The sequence below is a fragment of the Lissotriton helveticus genome, chromosome 3_1 (assembly GCF_964261635.1).
Source record: "Lissotriton helveticus chromosome 3_1, aLisHel1.1, whole genome shotgun sequence".
Taxonomy (NCBI): domain Eukaryota; kingdom Metazoa; phylum Chordata; class Amphibia; order Caudata; family Salamandridae; genus Lissotriton; species Lissotriton helveticus.
Genome location: NC_136061.1, coordinates 1,954,286,549 through 1,954,314,286, shown reverse-complemented (window position 1 = coordinate 1,954,314,286; position 27,738 = coordinate 1,954,286,549). Strand labels below are relative to the sequence as shown.

The window sequence follows — 27,738 nt, the reverse complement described above, 5'->3', positions numbered from 1 at the left end:
ACAGACACAGCTGCGTGCCAGTAAGGAGACGGGACACTATTTGGATTTTTCTTATTGTCAGAAGAAAGCCAAACAATGCATGGCTACTCATTGGGCACAAAAACACACGGCAGGGCCTGGTGTGGTCCAGCACCTAAGGAACTCTTCCGACCCCAGACATGTCTGAACACTTAGAGGAGTCCTGAGTCAGGTGGTCGGGCTTAAAAGAATGCCACCACTTTTCCTTTCCCAGAATTCCCTGCACAGGTCAAACATTAGTTAACAAAAATATTTCCTACTATGCTTCATGGCCTTGGCCTTAGAAAAGGTTAAAATAAAGTTGTTAAAAAAGGTTTTTCTCACATTTCTTTGATGGAAAGTTCTGCAATGTTTTGGGAAGAGCACAATTCCCAGTACCCAGTATTCCCACACTTCTACCAATAAAAACAGTACCCCAGCTGTGTTGGTTGGGGAGGAGATGGGGAGGTGTAAGGAGATACACGACGGTACATAAGCAAAGAACGTGAAGTCATATAGAAATCAGGTTTGAGGCAGAGACTCCCATGGTCAGTAGGGTGTCTTCAAACAGGTGGAAATGGACTCCCCAACTCCCCACCAGATAGAATTATTTTGGCAAAGTAAAGAGGAGGAAGGAATAGGAGGAGGGTCAATCCCAGGACAGTATGTAGGGCAGAGAAATGAAGGGGCTACACTTAGCTTCTTACCTGCGAGGAAGGCACATATCCAACTGGAAGCCAGAATAACAGGCATACTACACAGAACAGGTCGGAAACTTTAGGATTCCATTGTGCAGGGAGGGGCATGGGTCAGGGGTAAATCCTAAGGGTGCAGGAACAAATAGGAACCGGAGGGAGCAAACAAGGTGGGGAACAGGGGAGGTGGCGAGTGGTGACTAATAAATACCTGGGAGGAGGGGAAGGAGGAGCCAATTCCTATGAAAGCCAGAGAGGAATCACTCAGGTGTAAATGGAGAATGGGAACAGTACCAATCCTTACCTAGGAAACGCCCATGCTTCAGGTGAAGAAATTCTCTGCCCACTTTGAGGAAATGAGAGACCAAGAGGGACACTTGGGTCTAACTGAACTGATGGAAGTCGGTCCAGAGACTTTAGGTGTTCATAAACCCTATTTAAGACTGGTGATATAACCCTTGAGGACTTGAATATCCTTTGAGAGAGGATTCTATTTTCAATTCATACTTTCATAAGTGTTGAGTCACTCCCAGAAAATATGTGGATAAATGTTCACTTGATATATTAAATAAAATCATATTCAATTAGAAAAAAACACTGTGTACCAGGAAATTCCGTATAAGTGAGTCAATCATAACTGACAGAAGCAGGCTGAATATGTGACCCAGTGATAGTGTCAATGTGGGTTTCACATGGTCAAAAGTTTGGCCTGCACCTGTCTGTGCTAAAGGTCTACCCACATATGTGGAGTTCAGTTTTTAATCAGAAGATGTGTGGGAACATTGGATGATTGGACTTTTTCCTGACGTTCTGGAATTTTCTGTCACAGAAAAGGGACAAATTGTGATTTTTTGAATCCATACTTTGAGATTTGTAGGGGATTCTCAGTAATAAAAACAAGTTGGGCTTCATGCAAGCCATATCATTGTGGGCTCCACTGTATCTATAGTTTTCAGAAAAGTCTAGGGTTGGTAGATTCCCCTGAGTAGTGGCCCTGGGCCCAAATACCATGCCATTTCCCTTGGAATTTTCAAAATCAAAAACATTGTGTTTGTGGATCCCTGCTCAAACTCGTGGAAGATTCAGCCGCACTCAGAGGACCTAGAGGAACATATCTGGGTGAAGCCTTAGGAGAAATATGTTTCTGTGAAAGCACGACTGAAGGAAACTACCATTCTTTAGGGAAAAAATATTGAACATCTGACAAATGTCTTATTCAGTGCAGTGTCCTGGCTAGCCAGTCAGGGCAGTCTTCCACTCAGTGATAGAAACTTTATGATGTGTGGATATTAAAAATATAGGGTTATTGTATTTTTCCATATAGTACAGGGGTCATATTGTGATCAAAAGACAGGTACCCTAAACTTGCATTCTTCTTGCAGCTCCCCTTCTTTCGTTCTCGCTGTCCTCGTGGGTCGCAAACCCCTACGCTCTACATCTTGCGAGGACTGCGCATGCGTGCACCTGCACACATGTGCAGTCCCCCCAAGACATTCAACGTAGGGGTTTGTGACCAGCGAGGACACGAGGAGGAGAGACCACAGCAAGGAGGAGGGCAGCCCGGAGATGCCTGAGCAGGAAAGTGATTTATTTCCTTTCTGACTTTGGGCGTGGGCAGGGCCTAACTCCGCTATGCCGCCAGAGTTGGAGTTTTTGCCTGAACTCCGTGGCCCCAACAGGCAGCGGAGTTGGCAAAACTCCGCCAACTCTGCTGGCAGAGTGGAGTTCACCACCCGGGGCTAATTTTGATACAGAGTATGATCCATCGTGAGAGGGTCCTTTTCTGTATGACTAGTACCTTCTTCCCTCCGACATACCAGATGAAGAGTTGGTTGTCCACCTGTAACTCTCGTGTGCGAACAAGTTAGAACAACAATGCTCTTTTTAAGTCCTGACGGTGAAGTTGCTTCTCTTCTTTGGAGAGATGATGCGGAGCGTAAAAAGTAGGCAGAGTGATGGATTGGCCTACATGAAATGGAGCGACCACTTTTGGAAGAAAGAAAGCTATGGTATGAAGAACCAGTTTGTCTGGATCGATGTTAAGATAAGGAGGCATAGATGACAAGGCCTGAAGCTCACAGACTTTCGGGCAGATGTTATGGCCACTAGGAAGGAAATCTTGTTGTGTAGTGAGGGCTGGGCCTTGTTGCGCACATTGCTATTTTAGCATAGGCTTATTAGAAGTTTAAACGCCATTTTACCTTTTGCTGCTTTTTGCACACAACACTGCATATAGCTGTTGTTGTATAGCTGTTGTTGTAAGTTAGGCTACGTGAATTTCTTCACATGAGAAAGGCTTGTTTTCGGCATCACTAGTCTTACATCACAACCCTAGTCTGCACAGTGAGTGCTAAAGCCTCCAAGGTTATCTTAAAAGGTAGCTGTTGTTCGGGTTGATCGGCTCACGTTTTAGACATAACATACAGGCAGCTACAAGCCAACGGAGATTCTGGGGCATTTAATATTGCACTGTAGGCATGATTCTAAGCACTCGGAAGAATTCTGTTTTCCAGAGAGACAGAGAGCGTTTTGCAGATCCTGATGTGATTCACTCCTGCTGATCTTAGAGGTATGGGGTCCCCCACACAAGCCTAAGAGACCTTCTATATTTTATAAAACGCAGTTCCTAGCTAGGGAGGGTGATAAACTAGGCACTATAAGACCTGTTTTCAACATCATAGTAATATGATTTCTCCTTTTGTGTTTTATGGAATTGTAACAATGCAGATCATATTATTTCTAATCATATGTCTGCTTATGTTAGCAAAGATACTGCATCTTAGAGCACGTCGTTAAAATAAATATTTTAACCTTTCCTGTGTCTCCTTTTTACTCCTTTTGTGGACTTGTATGAGAGTATAACGAAAGAGTGTTCTTGCTTCCCACCATTCCTAAGTCGCATGTTCTGGGTTGTCTAATCATTGCTATAGGACGAAGAGCTAATGTGACACTGATGCTAGTTGTTAGGGTTTCTAGGTACTGAGGTGAGTTTTTTTGGTCCACCACAATTCACTGAGGTCATGGGTCTCTATGCACAGTTCGGTGTAGGAGCAGAATCCCTGCAACAGTTGGTAATAAGCCTGAGTAGATAATTATGCAGTGGCTCAAAGGGTGTGAACATAAGGAAAGTGAGGACGAGATTGAGGTCCCACTGGGGCATAATAAAGGAAAAAGATGGAAACAAATGTTGTAAACCTATCAGAAACCTATTTACAATAGGGGATTTGAAGAGGGATGTCTGAACAGGCATTCGCAGAAAAGATGAAATGGTGGAGAGATAGCCCTTCAGAGTGCCAAGAGCAGAGTCCTACTGGGCAAGGAAAAGGATGAACAGGAGAACCTGAGAAAGGGGGGCAGAATAGGAATCATGCCACAAATTTTGTCCAACGGCAGGCATTAACTGTCTTGGTGGAGGGAAGCCTGGCTGTCTGGATAACGTCACAGACTTTGGAAGGAAGGTCTAAAGCGGTCAACAAGTAGGCAGAGGGTTGACATGTTCAGGTAGAGAACCCTCCCCTGCGGCTGCAATAGTAGATCCTCCTGAAGGGACAGCCTAAACGGAGGAACAATGGGCATGCTCAACAGCTCGAGATATCAGACTCTCCGTATCCTATCCGGAGCCCCAAGAACGACTTGGGCCCGGTCGTTCCTGATCTTCTGGAAAACTGTGGGCAGGAGTGGTATGGGAGGAAAGGTGTACAGGAGGCCTGAGTTCCACTCAAGATGAAAAGCTTCTCTGAGCAAAAGCCGCCTTGGAAACTCCGGCAAGCAGGAGTTCTGACATTGTGCATTCTCATTGGTGGAGAATAGATTGAACCGAGGCTCTGCAGATTGCTGAAAGAGACCTTGCACCATCTTTGGATAAGAGACGCCATTTGTGATCCATGAGGTATCTTCGGCTGAGTTAATGCGCTCTGGTGTTCAAAGAACCTGCTAGATGTTGTACCACCAGGGATATGCCCTGCTGTTCTAGGCATGTCAAGACGAAACGCAGGGCCTCATGATAATGGGTCAATGACCCACACCGCTCTGTTTATTGCAGTACCACATGGTGGTGTTTTTGTCAGTATACACTTGCACTAGCCTTCCCTGGACAGAGGGTAGAAAAGCTTTAAATGGCATTAGGATCGCTCAGAGCGCCTACAGGTTGAATGTAGAGTCCGGATTCCACAGGAGACCTGAGTCATCTGATCTCCACATCTCCCATGTGGCCCCGCATCCCAGGAGTGGTGCATCTGTCATTAATGAGAGATCTGGTTGGAGAAGGGAGAGGTGTCTGCCGATAACCCAATCGTGGTACGTTAACCACCACAACAGATCTTTCGCTGTTCCCTCTGAGATCTGGACCATGTCAGAGAGATTGCCCTAATGCTGTACCCAGTTGAAATTCGGAAACCGCTATAATTTGCATACACCAACAGGCATGTGTCACCAGCAGGAGGCAGTAGGCCATGAGGCCCAGCCACCTCAGAGTCTGTCTCACCCAATTCCAGGATAGAGGCTGAAACATCAGTATCATAGCCTGAATATCCAGGACATGCCATTCGGTAAAATAGGCCTGAAAGTGCACCATATCCAAAACAGCTCTGATGAAGGGAAGCATTTGAGAAGGGAGTCAGGTGTGACTTCCGCAAATTGACAGTGAACCCCAGTAAATGCAGGCGGTCCGCCGTAGTCTGGAGGTGGTAGACAACAGCATTGGGCGAGCCTGCCTTCAACAATCAGTTGTCGAGATAGGGGAAGACTGGCACCCCTGATCTCCACATATGAGCTGCAACCACAGCCCTCACTTTGGTGAACTCCTGTGGGGTGCTGGTGAGGCCAAAAGGGAGCACAACAAACTGACAGTGCTTGTGGCCCACAGCGAACCGCAGGTAATGCATGTAGAAGGCAGGACAGGAATATTGAAATATGGTTCCTGTAAGTCCAACACTATTATCCAGTCTTCTGACTCCAGGGCAGATAAGACTTGAGCAAGAATAGGACTTTTGAACTTCTCCTTCTTGAGGAAGAAGTGGAGAGGGCGCAGGTCTAGGATAGGATGAAGGCCTCCATCCTTCTTGGGCACCAGAAAGTAGGGGGAACAATAACCACAACCCACTTCTGGCATCTGCACTACCTGTATGGCTCCTTTGCCAAAAGAGCTGTCACTTCTTGGTGGAGAAGAGATAGGTGGTCCTTCATCAGCCTGTCGTAAGTCGGTGGCATGGAAGGAGGGGTAGTCTCAAAGGGGAGGGAGTGGCCCCTTCGGACAATCTGCAAAATTCACCTGTCCAATGTTATGGACTGTAAGTGGGGCAGGTGATGGGGAATCCTGCCACCCACTGGTAAATGGAGAAACTAGGATGGTTAGGAGGCTTTGGCTGCTGGGGGGGGGGGGGGGTGGTGGTGGTGGACTGACTTGACCACTGGCCACCCGACGCACAGAGCCAGTAGGTACCAGTCCACAGCCATGCAAAAGCTGGAAAGCTTAAATGACCCGGCGGGTTAGAACGTGACTGTGCACCCCTCCCGTGGCCTCAAAAGGAGCAAAAGGCAGATTGAAGGTGAAGAGGGGCCATAGAAACCTGCTGTCCTTAAAGCCCTCGTCTTAGACGAGACGGGAGCCATCAAAGGGCATTTGCAGGAGTGATGTCTGGACATCCCCAGACAAGCCAGTAGTCCTCAACCAGGTGTGGCATCGCAAGGCCACTGTCGATGAAACCGCTATGCCTAGTGAGTCTAATCCACATCTAATGGTGCATCACTCATGTCGGTGACAGCCTGGGAGAGCATGGCTCGGGCCTCGGGTCCGTTGGCAGCACCTTCACAACCGTATCCCACAGGGTGTGGGAATAGCTGCCCAAAAGTGTTCCCCGACCACAATGCCAGGCTGGTGGAAGAAAACATTTTCTCGCCTAAATTGTTCAGTCTCTTGGATTCCCAGTCCAGTGGGGCAGTTGGGAAGGCACCATGCTTTACATCAGAAGTAGAGGCTTGGTCCACCAAGCTCTCCGGGTCAGGTGTTCCCTGAGGAATTTGGAGTCCCCTGGAGCAGGGCGGTGGGCAATTGTCCCGTTCACAGGTGCCCCCGTGTTGGGCTTGGAACAGGTTGCTAGCAGGACATCAGTAAGCAGTTTAGAAGGTGTCACTCCCAGTTGAAGCACTTCCATCAAGACATTAATCTTGACTGCCACCGATGGTAAACTAAGATCCGGGACCCTCTGCACCACCATAGTGAATGAAGCTCCCTCCTCCGTAGCCATGGAAGGGGGATAAAGCATGTCAGTATTTGGAGAAGTGGCCAGTCCACTGGCTTCACCCAGATACTTACACCAGTCCAAGGATTCATAAGGCTGGTATTCTCCAGGGTCCAGGGACCCCTCCCAGTCTTCCCAGAGTCCTAGCCCATACGAATAGGGCTCAGACTCCAGCCTAGAAGGCATGGCTCTAGTTGGCGCAACAATCAGCATCAGACTATGCCACTTCGGCTCAGTGTCCGATTTTGGAATATAAATGGGGATGGCGTCGGGAGCATTGGCCTCAGGAAAGGTCGACATTGCATGACTGGAGCTGATCCGGATCTATCTGTGGATTCTTGGGGCCCGACCGGCACCAGAGGCACTGCAGTGGATCCAGTAATAACCCCTCCCGAGCCCGCGGGCCCAAAGGCTCGCCAGAGGAATTGGGCCGCTCAAATATGAGGCACATGGCGTCATAAAATTCTTGAACCACAGAGCCAGGCCTCGAGAGGTGCTTCCTTATCTCATCAATACAATCTTAGACAAAGTCTTCTTTTTGTGGGACAGAGACTTACCCGAACGGCTCGACAGCTTGGAGTAGGACTACGACCTTGGGCTCCTGGGACCTTCCTATCGACTGGGACCTCAAGCGTCGTGCATCAAGCCACTGGGAGCTTGAGAGATCACTCCCCCAAGGCTTTCGCATACATGGTGCAGCAGTCAGGACAGGCCTTCGTGTCATGGTCTCGTTCGAGGCAATAGAGGCAAACAAGGTGCTGGTCCACCAAAAACATCTGTCAGTGACAGGTGCTGCAGGGCTTGAAGCTGGCCTACATGTCTAGTGTCCCATGGAGAAAACCAAGAGTAAAGAAGCTGGAGGTGAACCCTTGGAAGTGATAAAAACTTCAAGGTGTCTAGATATTTAAAATATATTGTTTTAATATGTTTCCATACAGTCAAGGGGTGCGACCAGTTGACCAAAAGTCAGTTACCTTCAACTGGCATTTTGCTTGCAGCTACCCTTTCAAATGTCCAAAATCACTGCACCAAGTATCACATGTGGGCACCCTGATCCCAAAGAAATAACATGAGAAAAGCACTGTTCTCTGCCTTACAGACTGGAAGTTGCAATTACACAAGTTACACATGGAAACATCTCTGCTAATAGTCAGGAAACCTCTTCAATGTGATGGAACCTTGCTAAACTAATTTAACTCCTTTGATCCTGGCTTTGGTTGAATACCTTGTGCCAGATTTGTCAAAAGATTGTGTTGCCCACACACCACGCAGGGTGAAAATGGCAATACAATCCTTAGCTCTGCCTGGCTTGGTAAATCTGGACAAATGCAAAGCAGCGCAAGTCGCTGCCTTGGGTTACTCTGCACCGAGAAGGCGTTACATGGGTGGGTGTTCACATGCACACGCCCTTAGATTTTGGTGTATTTCCAGATTTACCAAGACAGGTACATCTGAGAATGCATCAGAATGCTACACCTTCCTGATAGAGGCACAACAAGGAGAAGGAAAATGTTACTTCCCCATTAAGCATTTATTGTGGCATGTAGTGCTGTAGATTCACATGATTAGCACACTTCCGCTATCTAGTGTTGGGCTGGGATGTGTGCAGTTGTTTTTCTTCAAAGAAAGTCTTTTGAGTCATGAGGTATAGTGACTTCTCCTCTTGCTTGCAATGGGCATGGTCCTTGATTCCAATGTTAGATTGTTTTTCACACAGTGAGTGAAAATGGCGTGTAAAGGATAATGAAGCCTAATAAGATGACCATGCAAAAGTAATGTAATATATAGTTAACTGCAACCAACAGAGGTTTCTGAGGAGGGGGTGGGCACATGTGAATCTACAGCACTACATGCCACAAACAGATGCTTACTAGGTAAGTAACATTTTCCGTTTGAGGCATGTGTGGCTGTAGATACACATGCTTAGCATAGACTGTAAAGCAGTTCTCCTTCATAAGTGGTGGTTAACCTGTGGGGGTTGCAGTTGTTTGAAATATCGTAAGTAGAACCACTTGGTCCACATTGGCTTGTTCACAGGACATAACATCTTCACAATAATGGTTTTGTAAATGTATGCAGTGTAGATCATGTAGCTGCTTTACATATGTCAGCCATTGGTATGTTTCCTAAGAAGGCCATTACAGCTCTTTTTTTTAGAGTGGAGCTCGCTTTTGGAGGGATAGGCAGAGTTCTTTTAGCTTTAGCACAACAAGTTTGGATGCATTTGAAATGTCTGATTTAGAAACGACCCTACTTTTGTGTGATTTTGAAAATGAAAGAAATAGTTGTGTTTTCTAAATAATTTAGTTCTATCGATATAGTACGAGGGCCCTTTTTACATCTTAGGTGTATAAAGCCCTTTCTGCAACGGAGTCATGTTGTGGAAAAAATACTGGTTACTTGATAGTTTGATTTAGGTGGAACTGAGATACCTTTGTAAAGAATTGTGGATTGGTACGCAGTACCTCTTTGTCTTTATGTGGTTGAAACAATGGTCTTCTACAGTTAATGCCTGAAGTGCACTGACACGTCTGAGTGAAGTGATTGCAATTAAAAAGTTGACCTTCTGGGATAGAAACTGGTGGGGGCATAGTGTAGGGATCAAATGGAGGACCCATTAGCCTTGTTAACACAATGTTAAGATTTCAAGTAGGGGCTGGTGGTACCCTAGGAGGAATGACTTTTTTGATACCCTCTAAGAAGGCTTTAATTACCGAAATCCTGGATAGAGAAGTGTGTTGTATGTTTTAGAGATGCGAACATGTTATCTTATGCTTATTTAATTTATAATATGCATGAATCACCCTGGGAGGGGTATCTCGTGGCAGTACAACTTATAAGAAGAGGAGCAGACTAATTAGGCCAGAAATAATGAACTTTGAGAAGTTTTCTGAATTTGTAATGGTATGTGCATTGGAGTATGTGAAATGGGAGTTTGTTCCAGAGTAGGGGGGAGGGCAGGTAAGAAAAGGATCTGCCTCCTGAACAGAATTTAGTGATATGTGGAACTGAGAGAAAGGCTTTAACACTAGATCTCATGGCTCTGCAAGGACGATGGTGGACAAGCTTTGTAGGAAGGTAACTCTGCACTTTGCTCTGCAAGGACTGGTGAGTCAGGCAGCAAACATTAGAGATGAAGAAGTGGTAGCCAATGAAGCATGCGTGGAAGAGGGGCAGAGACCATCCCAGCTGGAAGATTATGAATGAAATGTGCTGCTGTATTTTGAAAGCCTTGCAATTTGTTTAAGACAGTCTCATCTATGGAAGTCAATAGAGCGTTACAATAGTTTAAACGACTGATGACCAGTGCTTGGAATAGTGTTTTTCTCACTCAAAGTGTGAGGAGGGGAAGACTCTCCCTAACAGTTGCAGCATGTGAAAGCATGTGCGAGAGGAGGCTACAACCTGTTCTTTCTTAGTGAGTGCTCGGTCAAGGCTACAGATGCTAAGTGGAGCCTTAAGGATGTAAAAGCTAACCCAGAGGTATCGAAAAGAAAAAAAATAACATACAATACCCTGCACCTTTTCTCCTAGAGGATTGATGTGTTTTGAATGACAATAGTGAGCAAATCTTTTCCACTCTGCTGCATAACATTAAGAATATCTATACAGGGTTGAGGTAGATTTAAGTAACTAACTTCATGACTTCAGGAGCCAGATCACAACATTGAGGAGCCTGGGTTCTGGGTGTCTGACTTCTCCATGGTTCTGAGTGAGAAGATCCTGCCTGTTGGGGTGTATCTGGTGGCAAACTACCAATAGTTCTCCGAGTGTGGTGAACCCTGGTTGTCTTGCCCATGTGGGAGCCACTAGGATGAGGGTGAGAGATGTCTGCTGAAGTTTGCGAACCACACACAGAAGCAGCGGGAGAGGTAGAAAAGCATAAGCAAATATCCCAGACCAATTCATCCATAGTACGTTGCGCTTGGACTGTGGGTATGGAACCTAGAGGTAAAGTGGGATTATTTAGCGTTTTCTGCTGCAGCGAAATGGTCTAGGTGTGGGTGATCCCAATGCTGGAAGAATGGGAGGAGGACTTGCAGGTTCAGTTTCCATTTGTGCATTTGTTGGAGTCTCCTGCTGAGATGTGCAAAGTGGTTGTCCACTCCTGGGAGGTACTCTGCTAACAGGTGAATGCTGTACTGGAGAGCCCATATCCAGATGTTTTGAGCTAGATGAAAGAGCTGAGAGAACCTGGTGCCCCCTGTTTTTGCAGGTAAAATATGGCAGTCATATTGTTGGTGTTGATGAGGACTACTTTGCCTATTAGGTGGGGAAGGAAGGCTTTGAACGCTAGATGAACAGCTAGCTACTCCAGGTGATTGATATGGAGATGTGACTGATTGTCCAGTGTCCCTGGACAGTCAGATCCTGCGAAGGTGCCCCCCAACCTATGAGGGAAGCATCCATTGGTATGATTCTCTGCAGGATTGGGTTTAGGAAAGGCTGTCCTTTCAGGAGATTGTTGGTATTCCACCACTGCAGAGAGTGGCAGGCCTGATGTCTCCCCAACACTAAATCTTCCAACTGGCCCTCCACCGGAGTCTATTGATGCGTTAAGTACTCATGCAATGGATGCATATTGAGTCTGGCATGAGGTACTATTGCTATGCTGAAACTGGGGAATGAGTGTCTGGAATGATTGAATGTGGGCAGCATTTAGGTAAGCTATCCTCTTCTGAGAGTTGAGGATGGCTCCTAAGAAAGGTCGTATTTGAAGGTGTGGGAGGTGGGATTTTGCTGCATTGATTGTGAAGCCTAGTTGATGAAGTAGGTTTATGGTGAATTGTGTGTGTTAAAAACACTTTTGATGAGTTGTACTTTTGATGAGCCAGTCATCCAAATATGGAAAAGCGTGTATGTTTTGCGTGCGTAAATGAGCAGCTACTACTGGAAGACATTTGGTGAAAATCCTGGGGGCTGGAGTGACCCCGAATGGGAGTACTTTGAATTGGAAGGGTTGTTCGTTTAGTACGAACCTGAGGTACTGATGATGAGCTGGGTGAATTGGAATGTGGAAGTAGGCGTCCTTCAGGTCGAATGCGGCCATGAGTCGCCTTGTTGTAGTAGTGGGATGACATCTTGATGAGTGACCATGTGAAATGCTCTGAGAGAATGTACCTGTTTAGAGGTCTGAAGTCCAGATTTGACTTAAGGACCCATCCTTTTTGGGAATAGGGAAGTAAAGTGAGCCTTGCTGGTGTAACGGTACAGGCTCTCTGGCCCCTTTAGTTTTTTTTAGAAGTGCCTGAACTTCCTCCTGAGCAACTGTTGATAGTCTGTTGAAAGTTTGTGGTTGCGAGGTGGAATGTTTGGAGGTGTGAAAGTGAGCTCCAGACAATAACCATGTTGGATAATATCCAACACCCACTGGTCAGAGGTGATACTCTGCCATGTGGGAAATAACCTTTATAGTCGACCCCCAACAGGTGTGCTGTGATCGGGAGAATGTTTTGAAAGTCAAGGTTTGGTGGTAGAATCAGATGGGAGGATGTTTGGGCCTGTGGTTTGTGATAGAATGTGGAGGTCTTGGGGGATGTAGTTTAGGACCCTGCCCGATATGATTTATGTCAAAAGGAACCAGGTTGGGAAAGTGTTTGTAACACCCACATAGCCTAGGCCATTTCGTTATTCTTCTTGATCTTTACCAGAAGAGAATCCACTAGAAGGCCAAAAAGGTGCTCCCCATCCAAGGGAAGAGCTAGTAGGTTTTGCTGTACCTCAGGCTTGAGGCCTGAAAATTGGAGCCAGGCATGTCACCGGAGGAGCAGACTGGAATGTATGCCCCTAACTGTGATCTCAGATGCATTGAGGGTACAACAAATGGTTGTGTTTGATGTAACTTTTCCTTCAGAAGTAATTTGATAGGCTTTTTTCTTGTATTCTTCAGGGAGATGTTGGAGGATGTCCTCTATTACGTCCCAATGTGCCCTGTTGTAGCGTGATAGGAGTCTAATGGAGACTGTGCAGCGATCCTTTTACCTGCTGCATCTATCTTTTTGCTCTCCTTAGCTGCTTTGTCACCAGATGTTTGAAAGTTAGCCCTCTACCAGGCTGTTGCCACAACTAGGAAGTCAAGTGGAAGTTGCCCTTTAATGTATGTAGGGTTGACAGGTGAGGGTTTGTATTTTGTGTTGACTCTAGTGTGATGACCTGACAAGATCATTAAAGATATCTTGTTTGTACCTGAGAAAGCCTTTTAACATTGGCAGATATTGTGCCAAACTCTGAGTGGAGGAGAGGATTTCAAATAAACAATCATCCAGTAAAGGCTTTGTGTGTAGAGGGATCTTGTGGAATGTAGCTGTGCTACCTATGAAGTCATGGGAGGTGGTAATCTAATCAGGGGAGGAGCGTTTGGCTGGATAGAGATCTGGATCCATATTTGCAGGTGGATCTACATATTATGAATCCCAGGGAGCATCCTGCAGTGGGACGGAATATTGATCTCTTCCGCCATCCCTTGTGTCTGAATGTAGGGAATCTTCAGGTGAGTCTGTTGTGGGGTGAACAGGCGAAAGAGGTGGTGATGGGGGGTGGTGTGCAGCTGGTGGTGGGCAGATATGCAGTGGGCTTGTAGCCTTGTCTTCTTTTTTTTTTGGAGGAATGGGAACCTCTAAATCCTCCCCAAAGGACAAATGTATTTTTGTTTGTTGAGCCACTGTATGAGATGTTTTGCAATGATAGGGCTAGTCTCCGGGTGTATCCTTATGTGTTTTTGGCATAAGTCCAACTCTTGCTGGAATCTCTTGAACACTGGCTCTACTGACTTCACAGTATGCTTCGAAAAAGTGTATGTTTTTGGCTCCAAAGTGGATTTCAACAATGGATTGTTTTGCCAGTGTGGTTTCAGTTCTGAAGCTGCTTTTTTAGGTGCCAAGGTGAAATGGTGTTTCGATTGAGAAGTGTTTCAGCTCTGAAGGACGGCTGGGGTCCAATCTAATAGGCTGTGGGTCAGGGGACATGCTGTTGCTGCTGTTTTTTCGGGACCAGGCAGCGGCCATGCATGTCCGAAACAGATGGCTTGATGGCAGTGGCGGCCGAACACCAGTCTTTGGTCAATCAGGGGGAGGTAGGCAACGCTCCGTAGAGAGGTGTTGTGTTCGGGGTGAAGGGGTTGTCCTGGAGTGATATATTGCATCTCTATGTTTGAACCAGAGCTTTCTTCAGGAGAGAAGGTGCCCTCGTCAGCAGCAGATGGATGGGCCTGTACCTCCTGTTCTAGATCTTCTGAACCAAAGAGGTCTGGTGGGTCCTTGGCGGTGCGTTGAGGCATCTCTAAACATCACGCTCTTCGGTCTCAAAGAGTACTGTTTGTTCAATAAGACCTGCAGGCCTCACAGGTCACTTCCTCGTGCTCGGGAGAAAGGCCCAAGTTACACACCTGGTGGAGATCGGTGCGTTGAAACTTGGCATGGCAACGAGGACAAAAATGGAAAGGCGTCTGTTCCATTACTGAGTGGAGGGAAAGCCAAATAGGAATTACACCCTGAAGGGTGAAGGCCTAAGAAGACCGCAGACGATTCGAATCATCTGGACTAATTCAGCGTTGATGTACTTAACTAGTGTAAAGAGTTAAATCTGTGATCAAAACAATACCGATGATATTGAAAGAAAGTAACCGACAACGGTGTCGTTCCGGAGCAGACATACGAACCAGACGTCAGAAAAAAACAACTGAACAATGGAGTCAAGGACCATGCGCATTGCAAGCAAGAGGAGGACTCACTATACCTTATACCGAAAGACTTGCTTATAAGAAAATCAGCTTGCACACAACCGAGTCCAACACTAGATAGCGGGATTATGCTAAGCATGTGTATCTACAGCCACAGATGCTTCAAACATATCTTTTTTTCTCCTCGTTTTTTTCTCTTTCTAAGTGTGCTGCATTCTGCAGCACACTTTGGCCTTTGACCAGGCAAGGCATGAGGTCATCAAAAGGGTCTGGCCTGTGCCCATATCCTGCACCCATCCCCTCGAGGGTGATTGAGCACAAGGTCTAGATGTCATTTTAAGTAAGGCACACCTACTGACTTTGTCAAGAGATCTGAACACCAAAATATAACAAGCATTGGCAAAGCCGATTGTCAATGTGTTTTTTAGCCATGTTTTACACAAGGGTGGCTGCGGTTCAGCATGGCTAACAGTTAATGGGCATAAAGGAGAGTGCCGTGGAGTGGATTGTTGCGTCTTGGAGCGTCATGGAGTGCAATGGAGTACATTGGAGTAGAGTGGAGTGGCGTAGAGAGGGGTGTCATAGAATGGCACAGAGAGGAGTGGCATAGAGTGTTGTGTAGGGAGTAGAGTTAAGTGGAGTAGAGTGGAGTGGAGGGGCATAGAGTGGAGTAGAGTGTGCTAGAGTGGCATAGAGTGGAGTGTCATAGAGTGTTGTGTCCCAGAGTGGAGCAGATTGGAGTAGAGTATCATTAAATAGAGTGACAGAGTGCCATGGCGTATTGTGGAGGGAGTAGAGTGTTGTACATTGGAGGGGTGTAGAGTAGTGTCGTGGAATGGCATAGAGTGGAGTAGAGTGACGTAGAATAAGCATAGAGTGTCGTAGAGTGGAGTGGCACAGAGGGAGTTGCATGGAGTGTCGTAGAGTGGAGTGTCCTTGAGTGGAGTGCCATAGAGAGGAGTGGAATAGTGTGTTGGGGAATGGAGTGGAGTAGGTTGGAGTAGTGCGTCAGAGTAGATTGGAGTAAAGTGGTTTGGAGTAAAGTGGTGTGGAGTGGTGTAGAGCGAATTATTTAGAATGTCGCAGAGTGGCATAGAGTGGAGTAGAGTATTATGAGAGGAGTGGCATTCAGAAGAGTAGAAGGCCGCAGAGTGGAAAGGTGTCAGGTGGAGCAGAGGGGAGTCGCACAGAGTGAAGTAAAGTGTCATAGTGTGACCTGTCCTAGAATGTCATCTCGTAGAGTGGAGTGGCATGGCGAACTGTGGAAGGGCATGTTGTAGAGTAGAGTGGCATAGAGTGGAGTGGAGTGGAGTGGCGTGCCGTAGAGTGGAGTGGCATAGCGGAGATTGGCATGTCCTAGATTAGATAAGAGTGGAGTGTTGTGGAGTGGGGTGTATTAGAGTGGAGTGGTGTGTCGAATAGTGGACTGGCGTGGCGTAGTGCGGATCAGAGTGGTGTAGACTAGAGGAGCATAGAGTGGAGTAGAGTGTTGTGGTGCAGTGTGGAGAACGCAAGATGTGGTAGAGCACTGCCAATCCAGACAACATATTTTCAATTGAAATTGCCCTTATATTTGCACAAACATACAGTTTTACTAATAAAAGTATACAGTGCACAAATAATAATGTGTGGAAATTGTATTTCCTAGTGTATTGATTTGTTCTCATTGTATAAAAATATTTGTTTACACCACACTTCAGAATAACAAAAAAGTGCCTTTTTTGTGCTTTCCTAATTCTGATATATTGTGAAATATCTGCACTGTTCATTTACAGACATTTAAACTTTGCTGTGCTTTAGAAATAACAATTTCCTTTAACAGCAAGATTGTCACCTAAATCCTCTCAATTTCAAGTCAGAGAAAGAAAAGTATTTACCAAGCTCCCTCCGGAGACAGAGCTTGACATTTGACCTCCATCTTTCAATGCACAGCAAATGTGACAAGGAAAGAACAAAATTTAAGGGCCTGTTTACAGAGAGCACTCGTGGAAGAATACAGTAAAAAAGGCAATGCTTCATGGGAGGGCTGAACTCAAGGTGGACAGCCTAAAACAAATATAACCAGCAACTGTGACTTACAAAATAGAAAGCCAATGGTAAGCTATAAGTGGAATACATTCCCAGGGAGGCTTTCAGAATGTCCTTACGACGTTGTTAGCAAACCGATTAACTGTGATGTCTGGTAGGTTTTGACCTAAAAAGTGAGTCAATTGGATTTAAGAATAAATCAGGATATCAACATTAATAAAACACAAGTATTGCCTTTGTTAAAATATGGCCAATAATTACAATGACGTATATTTTCCCAATAATTCACACAGAGCAATGTTTAATAAAAGTGATTGCCATAAAAATGTAATAAAATGTAATTCAAAAAAACCACCAGCATGTCTTTGAGTCTTTTTTTTATTTTTTTATTTTTCAAGCTGCAAAGTGCAGCCACAGAAACCACCACAGCGGGGCTCTGCACTCCAGCTGAAGGGCATGGAAATCCAGCTAGAAGTGTTTTTAAAAATATGGTAAACTCTCCAGGGGTCATGGATTTAATGGTCCAGGAGACTTAGGGCTGGATTCAGAGTTTGGCAGACAGGTTACTCTGTCACAAACGTGATGGATATGCTGTTCGGCAAATTACAATTCCATTATATTCTATGCAACTTATAATACGGCGGACGGAATATTCGTCATGTTTGTGATGGCGTATCCCATCCACCAAGTTCCAAATCATGCCTTTAATGTTTTTTTATGTTCTAACGGGCTGCTGCATTCCCTGCAAACTCTCCCTACCCCCAACAGCATTACAAAATGCTTGTTGGTTCCCCTGCCCCTTCTAGGAACATCAGCAGGCTACACATTTCTTTTAAAAGAGCCATTGGGACATCAGCAGGCTAAAAATAAAGTCTGGAAAGAGCCTTTGCAGGGCATATGGGAGGCTCCTATAGGGAGCAATGCATAATAAATGAGCTGCTCCTGCCGCTCATTTATTATTAATTTTGGATTTTATTTTGGGTGTCCCGGTGCCCACCTGGAACATGCAGATGCTTATTTTTTGTTGGGACTTCAGGGGGAGCACCAGGGCATCCACGGGCTTGCCAGCACCCATCCTTCAAAGTGTTTCCCTAGTTTGTGGTGTAAGTGAGACCTTCGCCACGGACTGGGGAAAGAATTTGAAACTCAGAACTATTTCTGACATGAGGATTCTTGCTTGAACAGAATTACCATACAGCTTCCAACCTAAAAAAGACAGCTTTATAGTTTTGAAATTTACCAGACATATGGACAAGTCTACAACCTCTTAGGTTCTCACATTGTAAAAAAGCCTTTAAAAGGCCCAGGCCTGCAGGCCGCAATGGGCCAAAACACCTGTTGGTTGATCTCTCTCAGGATGTTCTTTCTTGTTTGCGTAGAATCAAGCACGAATAAACATCGTCAAATCATCGTCTGTACATAGTTTTTTTTAGAGAAAAGTGAGTATTATTATCTTTGTTTTATATACTATATAAAAATATACTAATTTTAATATTTAGGATTTGGATGTAACTATCCCCATCTTACGAAAAATCCGTTTTGTATAGAGCACATCCTAACTCACAAATTTCAAGACGCTCTTGTTTATGCTAATGAAGTAATCAGTACATATGAGAGAGCACTTTGAAACTGAGGATGGGCGCTATAGAAAAGGAAACCTATTTAATAGAGCACATCCCGAGCTCAGGTATTTCAAGACGCTCTCATATATAAGAGAGTGCCTTGAAATGCGAGAGCTCAGGATGGGCATTGTAAAAAAAAAAACTTTTTCTGCACAGCGCACATAATGAGCGCATATATTTCAAGACACCCAACTACTAATAAATTCCACCAGCCAGAAGAGATTTGTTATGGGCACCACCAGTCCAGGTTAGGTTTAGGACTAGATTGACTAATGCTATCAGAAGCCAACTTGCTTCCGAACACCCTTGTAAATCTCTGAAACAATGGAACAGGAATCTGGTGGCAGGCTGATCCTCGGACTGGGAATAGGGAGAGACCAGCAAGGGGCTAAAAGGGAGCAGAAAGATACCCATATCTGTACTTCACATCAGCAGTGCCTTCTAACAGTAAAGCAGAAAAAGCTAAAATGGAAACACTACGATTCCCAAAGACTAGACTTTGCATATGGCCATTAAATCAATGTAAGCATGGTTTTAGTTTTAGGTCCCTTAAAGAGTCATCCTGCATTTCGGATCATTCTACGTTTGTCAATGGAAGGATGGGTGCCCCCTCCCTCTCTCTCTCTCTGCATACAGAGGTGTTGCATTTTACCAAGAGTTACAGCTTAGAAGTGAATGAAAGGCCCAGTTTGCAGAATCCCGGCTAGTTCAACCTATCACAGCCCTTGGAGTAAAAATGTTGAGCTGGGAATTTCTCTCCAGTGGATGTTGGCAGAGAAGGTCTTGCAGGTGGAGCGTCGGGCACTAGACATGTCCCCGAGCTCTCCTCGCCAGGGGGGTGTGACTGCTCTTTCAGGAGCTGGACTTCAGTGACGCACATCCATAGGATGTGAATCACGCGGGCCTCCCCCGCCCCCACCGCTCAGTCAGAGCTGAAACCTTCCAGCAGGAGCTGTATTCCCCCAGACTCTAAGCAGTCGTCTCATCAGCAAAGCCGTTAAATTTGCAATAATATTTCACTGGTGCGAGTCGGAGCGTTGCAAGTGATAACATTTTCCAATTTCATTTAAGAGCCGCCCGAAGCGTGCAGTAATTAGAGGGCGCACTCACGGGGAAGCTGCTTATCGCCTCGGGGGTGAGGATCTTGAACCGGCCCTGCAGGTCGGCCGCGTCGTCGGGGTTCCCGGACTGGACCGCCGCTTGCAGGCCCAGGAGCTTGGAGTAGTACTGCAGCATCTCGTCGTTCAGCTCCAGGGGGCACACGTAGATCACATCCACGTTGGGATCTGGAACAGAGAGAGCCTTTGTGTTAATTACATTCTGTTACAGTCTGAGCTATACTCACCTATGGGGTCCTATTTCACCCCCCTAGTATCCCCTATTCCACGAGCATAGATTACAGTTTCCCTTGATCCGAGCCCTCGGGCCATCCCTGGACCTACTGCCTTAGGGTCCAAAGTCCCTGAATCTAAAGTCTTTGGATCCCAGAAACCTCATACTCGGGAATCCTTGCCCTTCTTGGTCCTGGATGTTATCACCCCAACTTTTATCCTCTACAGAGCTCCTTGTCTGTGGGAATCAGCATCACGAGCCTACTGTGCTGCATGTTAGTTCTACTGCGCATCAATGGCTCTAAGGCCCTCTCATGTCACTGCCACAGGCTCACACTTTCTGTGGCATGGCTGTCTTTTAACAGCAGTCTGTCATGTGCGTATCTGCGTGATGCCCTTCCTACTCATTGTATACACTTATTTGTTGTTCACTGGTCACACAAGTGATTTGCAGCAGCAATAACCTGAAAACTGTGGCCTGGCATAAGGCAACTCCTCTGAAATCTGAAAGTTTAGGTTGACAGCTAAACCATCACTCAGAGCTTCAGTCTTCAGGAGCACAGATATAATCACTTTTGTATACTACCCTCCACACCTTCAGAGCGACACAGGAGTAGGAAATCGTTCTGGATCATTATAACATGGCCCATTAGAATTATGTGACTTTGCACCTGTGGCATTTCTGCATAACCGTAGGAGTTGCCGCATTTGACACATAATCCAGCATTTGCTTCATAATCTGCAGATATTAACAAAAAATAGTTTCTAGCTCAAATAAATGCAGCTACATGTGATGCTCTGCAGTGGAAGGCCATTTGCAAAAGTTGGCTTGCCTCCTTTCAGTTGCTTATTGTGTATTTGGGTGTTAAACTGGTATTAAGGAGGGGAAACCTTTGGCTAGACAGTGTTAACCTGTGTAAACATTACAACGTAATGAAGTAATACTATCACAAAATGTGTCGGACTGTTTTCCTTTTGTTGTATAATTTAGTCAATTATTCTGCATAATTTGGTCTCCCATGCTCCTGCATAATTTCAATGGCATGACTAACTTAGGTACCTGTAATTTATGGCAGAGTAACTCATGGGCCTGCCTTCTGTGGCACAGTAATTCGCAGACCTGCATTCCGTGACACAGTAACTAACGGACAGGCATTCTGTGGCACAGTAACTCATGGACTTGCATTCTGTGGCACAGTAACTAATGGACAGGCATTATGTGGAATAGTAACTAATGGATTTGCATTCTGTGGTACAGTAACTAATGGACTTGTAACCTGAAGCACAGTAACTAATGGGCAGGCATTCTATGGCACAGGCATTCTGTGGCACAGTAACTAACGGACAGGCATTCTGAGGCACAGTAACTAATAGACAGGCATTCTGTGGCAAAGTAACTAATGGACTTGTATTCTGTGGCACAGTAACTAATGGACAGGCATTCTGTAGCACAGTAACTAATAGACTTGCAGTCTGTGGCAAAGTAACTAATGGACAGGCATTCTGTGGCACATTAACTAATGGACTTTCAATCTGTTGCATTGTAACTAATGGAGAGGAATTCTGTGGCACAGTAACTAATGGACAGGCATTGTGTGGCACTGTAACTAATGAACTTGCAATCTGCGGCACAGTAACTAATGGACTTGCATTCAGTGGCACAGTAACTAATGGACAGTTATTCTGGGGCACAGTAACTAACGGACAGCCAACATACCCGAGGATGAGTGGGTCTCCCATTTTAGTTTAATTTTCAAGAGCGATGAACCACAGGTGATATATGAAATCACAATCACAGAAGAAGCTCCCTTGCACTTTACAGTTGAAGAAGTTGAGAAGGGGATTCGTGGCTTAACCAGTAATAAGGCCCCGGGCCCAGATGGTCTTCCTCCAGACTTATACAAATCAAATATCCCATTATGGGCCCCAATCCTTACTGCGGTTGTTAATGCTGGAGTTGCAACCGTGAGCCCGAAGTCCTGGGGGGCCTCAACCATAATACCCGTCAACAAGAAGGGTGACAGAAACAATGCAGCATGTTACAGGCCTATCTCCCTGATAAACTCAGTTGCAAAGGTAGTGGGAGGAATAATTTTAAATAGGCTGACCACGTGGGCTAAAATCAACAATGTAATGTCCCCCGTTCAATATGGGTTCAGACCAGGGCACTCAACAATAACTCAATGCCTGAACCTATATTTAATTAGTGGTACGTATACTATGGCCAGAAAAGGAACTGTGTATATGGCCTTTATGGACTTATCATCGGCCTTTGATTGTGTCGACAGAGGCAGGCTCTGGGACGTCCTGCTCAAAATGGGGGTTGAGAAGAATTTGATTAATTTTTTAGCCGACCTCCATAGTGATACCCGAGCAAATGTCCGCTATACAAAAGACTTGAAACTTACCAGAGATTTTAAGATAAATCGGGGGGGTTAGGCAGGGCTGCATTTTAGCGCCGTTTCTTTTTAATCTATATATTAATGGACTTGAGGAGCATCTTTTAAACACAAAAACTGATTACCCATACATAGGGAGAAAAGGCGTGCCTGTTCTGCTTTATGCAGACGACGCCGTCCTTATCTCCAGAACTGCATTGGGCCTTCAAATATTACTTGATTCTTTTTTTTCATTTAGAAATCACGGGGCCTAAGCATCAACAACACAAAATCATTTGCCATGAAGATAGGTTCTGGCTCAAAAAAGTCTTATCCCTTCTTCGTTAATGGGGAAAAAATACCGATAACAAAGACTTTTTCATATCTTGGCGTATTGTTTGACCATAAACTTACTTGGGGACCTGCGGTAAGGAAAAAAAGGGAGAAACAACAAGGACAAATGCTGCAATAATAGACTTTGCACGTAAAATGGGAAACACGCCAGCGGTTGCTCTGATGAAACTGTATCAAGCTAAAAGCACCGCTGTGGCCTGTTACGGGAGTGAAATCTGGGATTTTGTTCCTGTGGGTGACCTCGTAACAACTGAAAACAATTTCCTAAAACAAGTACTAAGTCTACCCAAAGGCACAGCTAACTTCTCCATTCACGAAGAACTTGGTATGTCCTACCTAGGAGATAAAATAGCTGTCAACCCTTTGCTGTGTTGGTTAAACTGCTGGACGAATGATGATATACCGTTTACCCAAAACATCCTTCTTGAAGCACTCACTTGGGAAGGGAAATACAAGATACCATGGTTAAAATATATCAGAAACTGTCTTCATGAATTAGGTCGACTGGAACTTTTCCTAGCACCACAGCAAGTATCCAAACAAGATGTAAGTCATGTGAAAGATACCTTTATGTTGAACCGGCAGCTAGCTAGGGAAGAGTCTGAGCTTAAAAAAGGTAGTGTGAGGAAGCATGTCTTAACAAAATCCTGCGTGCAAATTGAACCCTATCTATCCTGGCCCATTTCCAGATATGAACGTTTTCTGATGTCCAGATTCCGCTTTGATTTGTATCATTTGTTGCTAGCCGTGCCTAGTGGGGCCCACAGGGGACAAGTGTTGCCAGCTTGCGGCTGCGACAGTAAGTCTCCGCAAGACTTGGCTCACTTTTTATTCATATGCTCCTATTACACGATACCACGAAAACTGTTCTTAAAACCCCTTTTTAAACAACTGAATTTTGTACAAATAAGGCCTGCATTACTTTATCTTCAAATGCTACACTGTGAAAGTACTATGTTTTTATGTAATTTTTTAAAAACAGCCTTGAAATTCAGAAAAAGCATGGAAGGTTAGCTGTTCTATGAATTATCCTTCCTCCAGCAATATGTTTTTTAGATAAATAGCATATCTATATTTTTTAGAAACTGTATTTCTTCTTGTAATTTCTCGCTCTTGATAAACTGTCTTTTTAACATTGTTTTGAATGTATATGTTTTTTACTGTACTTTTATGACTGTTTTGCATACAGTCGAATAAAGGAATTTTGAATTGAACTGTGGCATAGTAACTAATGGACTTGCAATTTGTGGCACAGTAACTAATGGACAGGCATTCTGTGACACTGTAACTAATGGACAGGCATTCTGTGGCACAGTAACTAATGGACTTGCAATCTGTGGTACAGTAACTAATGGACGGGCATTCTGTGGCACAGTAACTAATGGACATGCATTCTGTGGTACAGTTACTAATGGACTTGCAATCTGAGGCACAGTAACTAATGGACAGGCATTCTGTGGCACAGTAACTAAAAGACTTGCATTCTGTGGCACAGTAACTAATGGACAGGCATTCTGTGGTACAGTAACTAATGGACTGGCAATCTGTGACAAAGTAACTAATGGACAGGCATTCTGTGGAACAGTAACTAATGACATGCATTCTGTGGTACAGTAACTAATGGACTTGCAATCTGTGGCACAGTAACTAATAGACTTGCAATTTGTGGCACAGTAACTAATGGACAGGCATTCTGTGGCATAGTGACTAATGGACAGGCATTGTGGAGCAAAGTGACACATGAGCAAACATTCAATGCACAGAAACTGATTGGCACAAACTATGTACACAATGATGGGCGTGAATTGTGCAGCAAATACAACGATAAGCACAACATCCGTAGCACAATATTAACTGATAGAAAGCATTACGTGGGACACAGGCACACAGTGAACAGTAACTAGCAGAAAAGCATTGTGCACATGGTGAATTGTAGGCATATTCTCTGGGGGCAGTTACTGTGATGGAATATATATTCAATAAACATTTTAATACCAGTAACTGATGAATATTGCAGTGGCACTGAAATCCTAGAAGGCATTGTCTGTGGCACAGTATTGTGATTGTCGCTATAACTCCTGACACATAACGTTTCAGTGATGCTTCTCTAAGCACATACGTTCAGAAGAAAGGTCCGATAAACTCTTTTACATAAACATGATTTCTCCAAAGGCATAAACCATTTTCCCATTGTTTATAATGAGCCAGGACGGTTACACCAAAGCCTTTTCTGCTGCAGAGATTCCTCCTTCAGGGACTACATAATTTAAAGGACTTACCTTCAACCCTTTCCAAGACTCGTGGCTTTATACCCAACACATTGAAGAACCTTACATCAATTTGCTTTTTCAGATGTGCATTACATAGTCTAGACTGATACTAAGGAATTGGAAGCCTCTTGCATCAAACTCGGAGGATAATTGTGTCCTCTTGACTTCATCATACTTAGGGAGGGTTTGATAAAAGTTTTGGGATAAATAATTAAAATGTGATAGTATGTGGCCCTTCTCATAGGATTACAGAAGCACACAAATAATTATCTTTACTTGCACCTCAGTTGGTTATTGCGTTTACACACACAATTTTGACAAGATGTACTCGATGGTCCCTCCCTTTCCTTATCAGAGCTATGTTTTAACTTCAACCTGTTAGATGTATATCAAGTTTGCACCAACTTTAAAAAAAATATTAATCCAAAAGAAAAGAACAGACATGGATATATGTTTGGCGTGATAAACCCTCCAACTTCCACCTCCACAAAAAATTGCAAAGCTCTTTGCAGGAGCTATGACTTGGGTGAAATGACGGTTCCATGTTTAAATATCGATAACAAAAATATAGTTTACAAAAATATAGATGTAAAAATATCGATTACAAAAATATCGACTCCCTATACTTAAACAGGTAAGTACAATAATATTGACTCAAAAATATAGATGTAAAAAATATCGACTTTAAAAAATATTATAACTTAAATTAAATAATTAAATAATATTAATATTATTAACAAAATTAATTAAATTACATTTATATTTTAACTATTTATAACAAATAAACCTAATTTAATGAATATAAACACAATAAATGTGTACATATACATATATTTTCTTAAATACATTTTATTATTATCTTTATTTAATTTATAAACTTTAATAATTATATAAAAATAAAATAAACACATATATAAAACATTTTGAATAAAATAAAATGTTCTATTTTTAATTAACACATAAAAGTATTTAAAAATAATAATACATACATTTAATAACAAAATAAAAACATTAGTAGTTAAAACATTTGATAGCGAAGGGGTAAAAATTACTATTCCCACTCCAGAGGGTGCAACAGTAGGGAAAGCGCTGGATAGCGTAGGGGTAAAAATTACTATTCCCACTCCAGAGGGTGCAACAGTAGGGAAAGCGTTGGATAGCGTAGGGGTAAAAATTACTATTCCCACTCCAAAGGGTGCAACAGTAGGGAAAGCGTTGGATAGCGTAGGGGTAAAAATTACTATTCCCACTCCAGAGAGTGCAACAGTAGGGAAAGCGTTGGATAGAGTAGGGGTAAAAATTACTATTCCGACTCCAGTGAGTGCAACAGTAGGGAAAGCGCTGGATAGCGTAGGGGTAAAAATTACTATTCCCACTCCAGGGGGTGCAACAGTAGGGAAAGCGCTGGATAGCGTAGGGGTAAAAATTACTATTCCCACTCCAGAGGGTGCAACAGTAGGGAAAGCATTGGATAGCGTAGGGGTAAAAATTACTATTGCCACTCCAGAGGGTGCAACAGTAGGGAAAGCGTTGGATAGCGTAGGGGTAAAAATTACTATTCCGACTCCAGTGAGTGCAACAGTAGGGAAAGCGTTGGATAGCGTAGGGGTAAAAATTACTATACCCACTCCAAAGGGTGCAACAGTAGGGAAAGCGCTGGATAGCGTAGGGGTAAAAATTACTATTCCCACTCCAGAAGGTGCAACAGTAGGGAAAGCGTTGGATAGCTTAGGGGTAAAAATTACTATTCCCACTCCAGAGGGTGCAACAGTAGGGAAAGCGTTGGATAGCGTAGGGGTAAAAATTACTATTCCCACTCCAGAGCGTGCAACAGTAGGGAAAGCATTGGATAGCGTGGGGTAAAAATTACTATTCCCACTCCAAAGGGTGCAACAGTAGGGAAAGCGTTGGATAGCGTAGGGGTAAAAATGACTATTCCCACTCCAGTGAGTGCAACAGTAGGGAAAGCGTTGGATAGCGTAGGGGTAAAAATTACTATTCCCACTCCAGAGAGTGCAACAGTAGGGAAAGCGTTGGATAGCGTAGGGGTGAAAATTACTATTCCCACTCCAGAGGGTACAATAGTAGGGAAAGCGCTGGAACCCAAAACAATTTAAAAAAACTATCACATTTTTTATTAAATTATATTTCCAATATAAACATAATTAATATATACATTTAAATATATTATTATTAACAAAGATAATAAAAAAAATTTAATTACACATTATTTAACACTATAATATCCACCACACACATCTAAAATTAATTACACAATTACATTTAATATTTACTAATTAATTAATTAAAACTAATGTATTTTTCTAATTAATTAATTATTTAATTGACAGCTTTCACACCATATACACTTATAAACACCACAACACAAACCTAAAATTAAATACACATTTACAATTAATAATTACTAATTAATTAATGGTAATTAATTTATAAAGTATTTAATAATTAATCAATAAAAATTAATTACTTCACACCATTTACACATATAAACTCCACTACACACACCTAAAATTAATTAAACAATTAACATAATTAATTAATAATTGACTAATTGAAATTAATTAACAAATAATTATTAAACAATTATTAATAAATTAACACATTAATTAATTTTATATAATAAAAGTACTTCCCACCCTATTCCCCTATAAACCCACAACCCGCTACGGAACTAATAACACAAAATTCAACATAAAATACATTAATAACTAATAAAATTCTACAACATATAATAAAATGACAAACAATTCTCATTAAAAACACTAAAATACATAACATTATTAAAAAATCGATATTTTTGAAAACTATATTTTTGTAAACGATATTTATTACAACTATATTATTGTTATCGATATTACTTACCTGTCAGTCGATATCCTGGTCAAACTATATTTTTGTTGTCGATATTTCTTCAACTCGATATTTCTGCGGGGATATTTATGTCACACGATATTTCTCCTTCGATATTCCTACTCTGCACCGAAATAACATTATCAGTGACGGCTGGTGGCCTTTTAAAGGGATGTATGATGGAACCACGCATGCCATTACAACACATGCCGTTATGATGCGGCTGTTACATCGCGAGTGCCGTTAACATGCATGTTTTTAGCACAAAAATGTAA

At 43.6% G+C, this 27,738-nt stretch overlaps 1 protein-coding gene across 4 annotated transcripts in view; it reads right to left on the bottom strand.

Annotated features, from left to right (window-relative positions):
• IQCH (IQ motif containing H) overlaps positions 1-27,738 on the bottom strand; it is an 887,303-nt gene that overhangs the window by 391,266 nt on the left and 468,299 nt on the right. For all 4 annotated transcript variants that reach the window (XM_078683047.1, XM_078683049.1, XM_078683045.1 and 1 more), the window contains one exon: positions 19,370-19,545. In XM_078683047.1, coding sequence (XP_078539173.1) covers positions 19,370-19,545 — 176 coding nt within the window. The remainder of the gene's footprint in view (positions 1-19,369; positions 19,546-27,738) is intronic.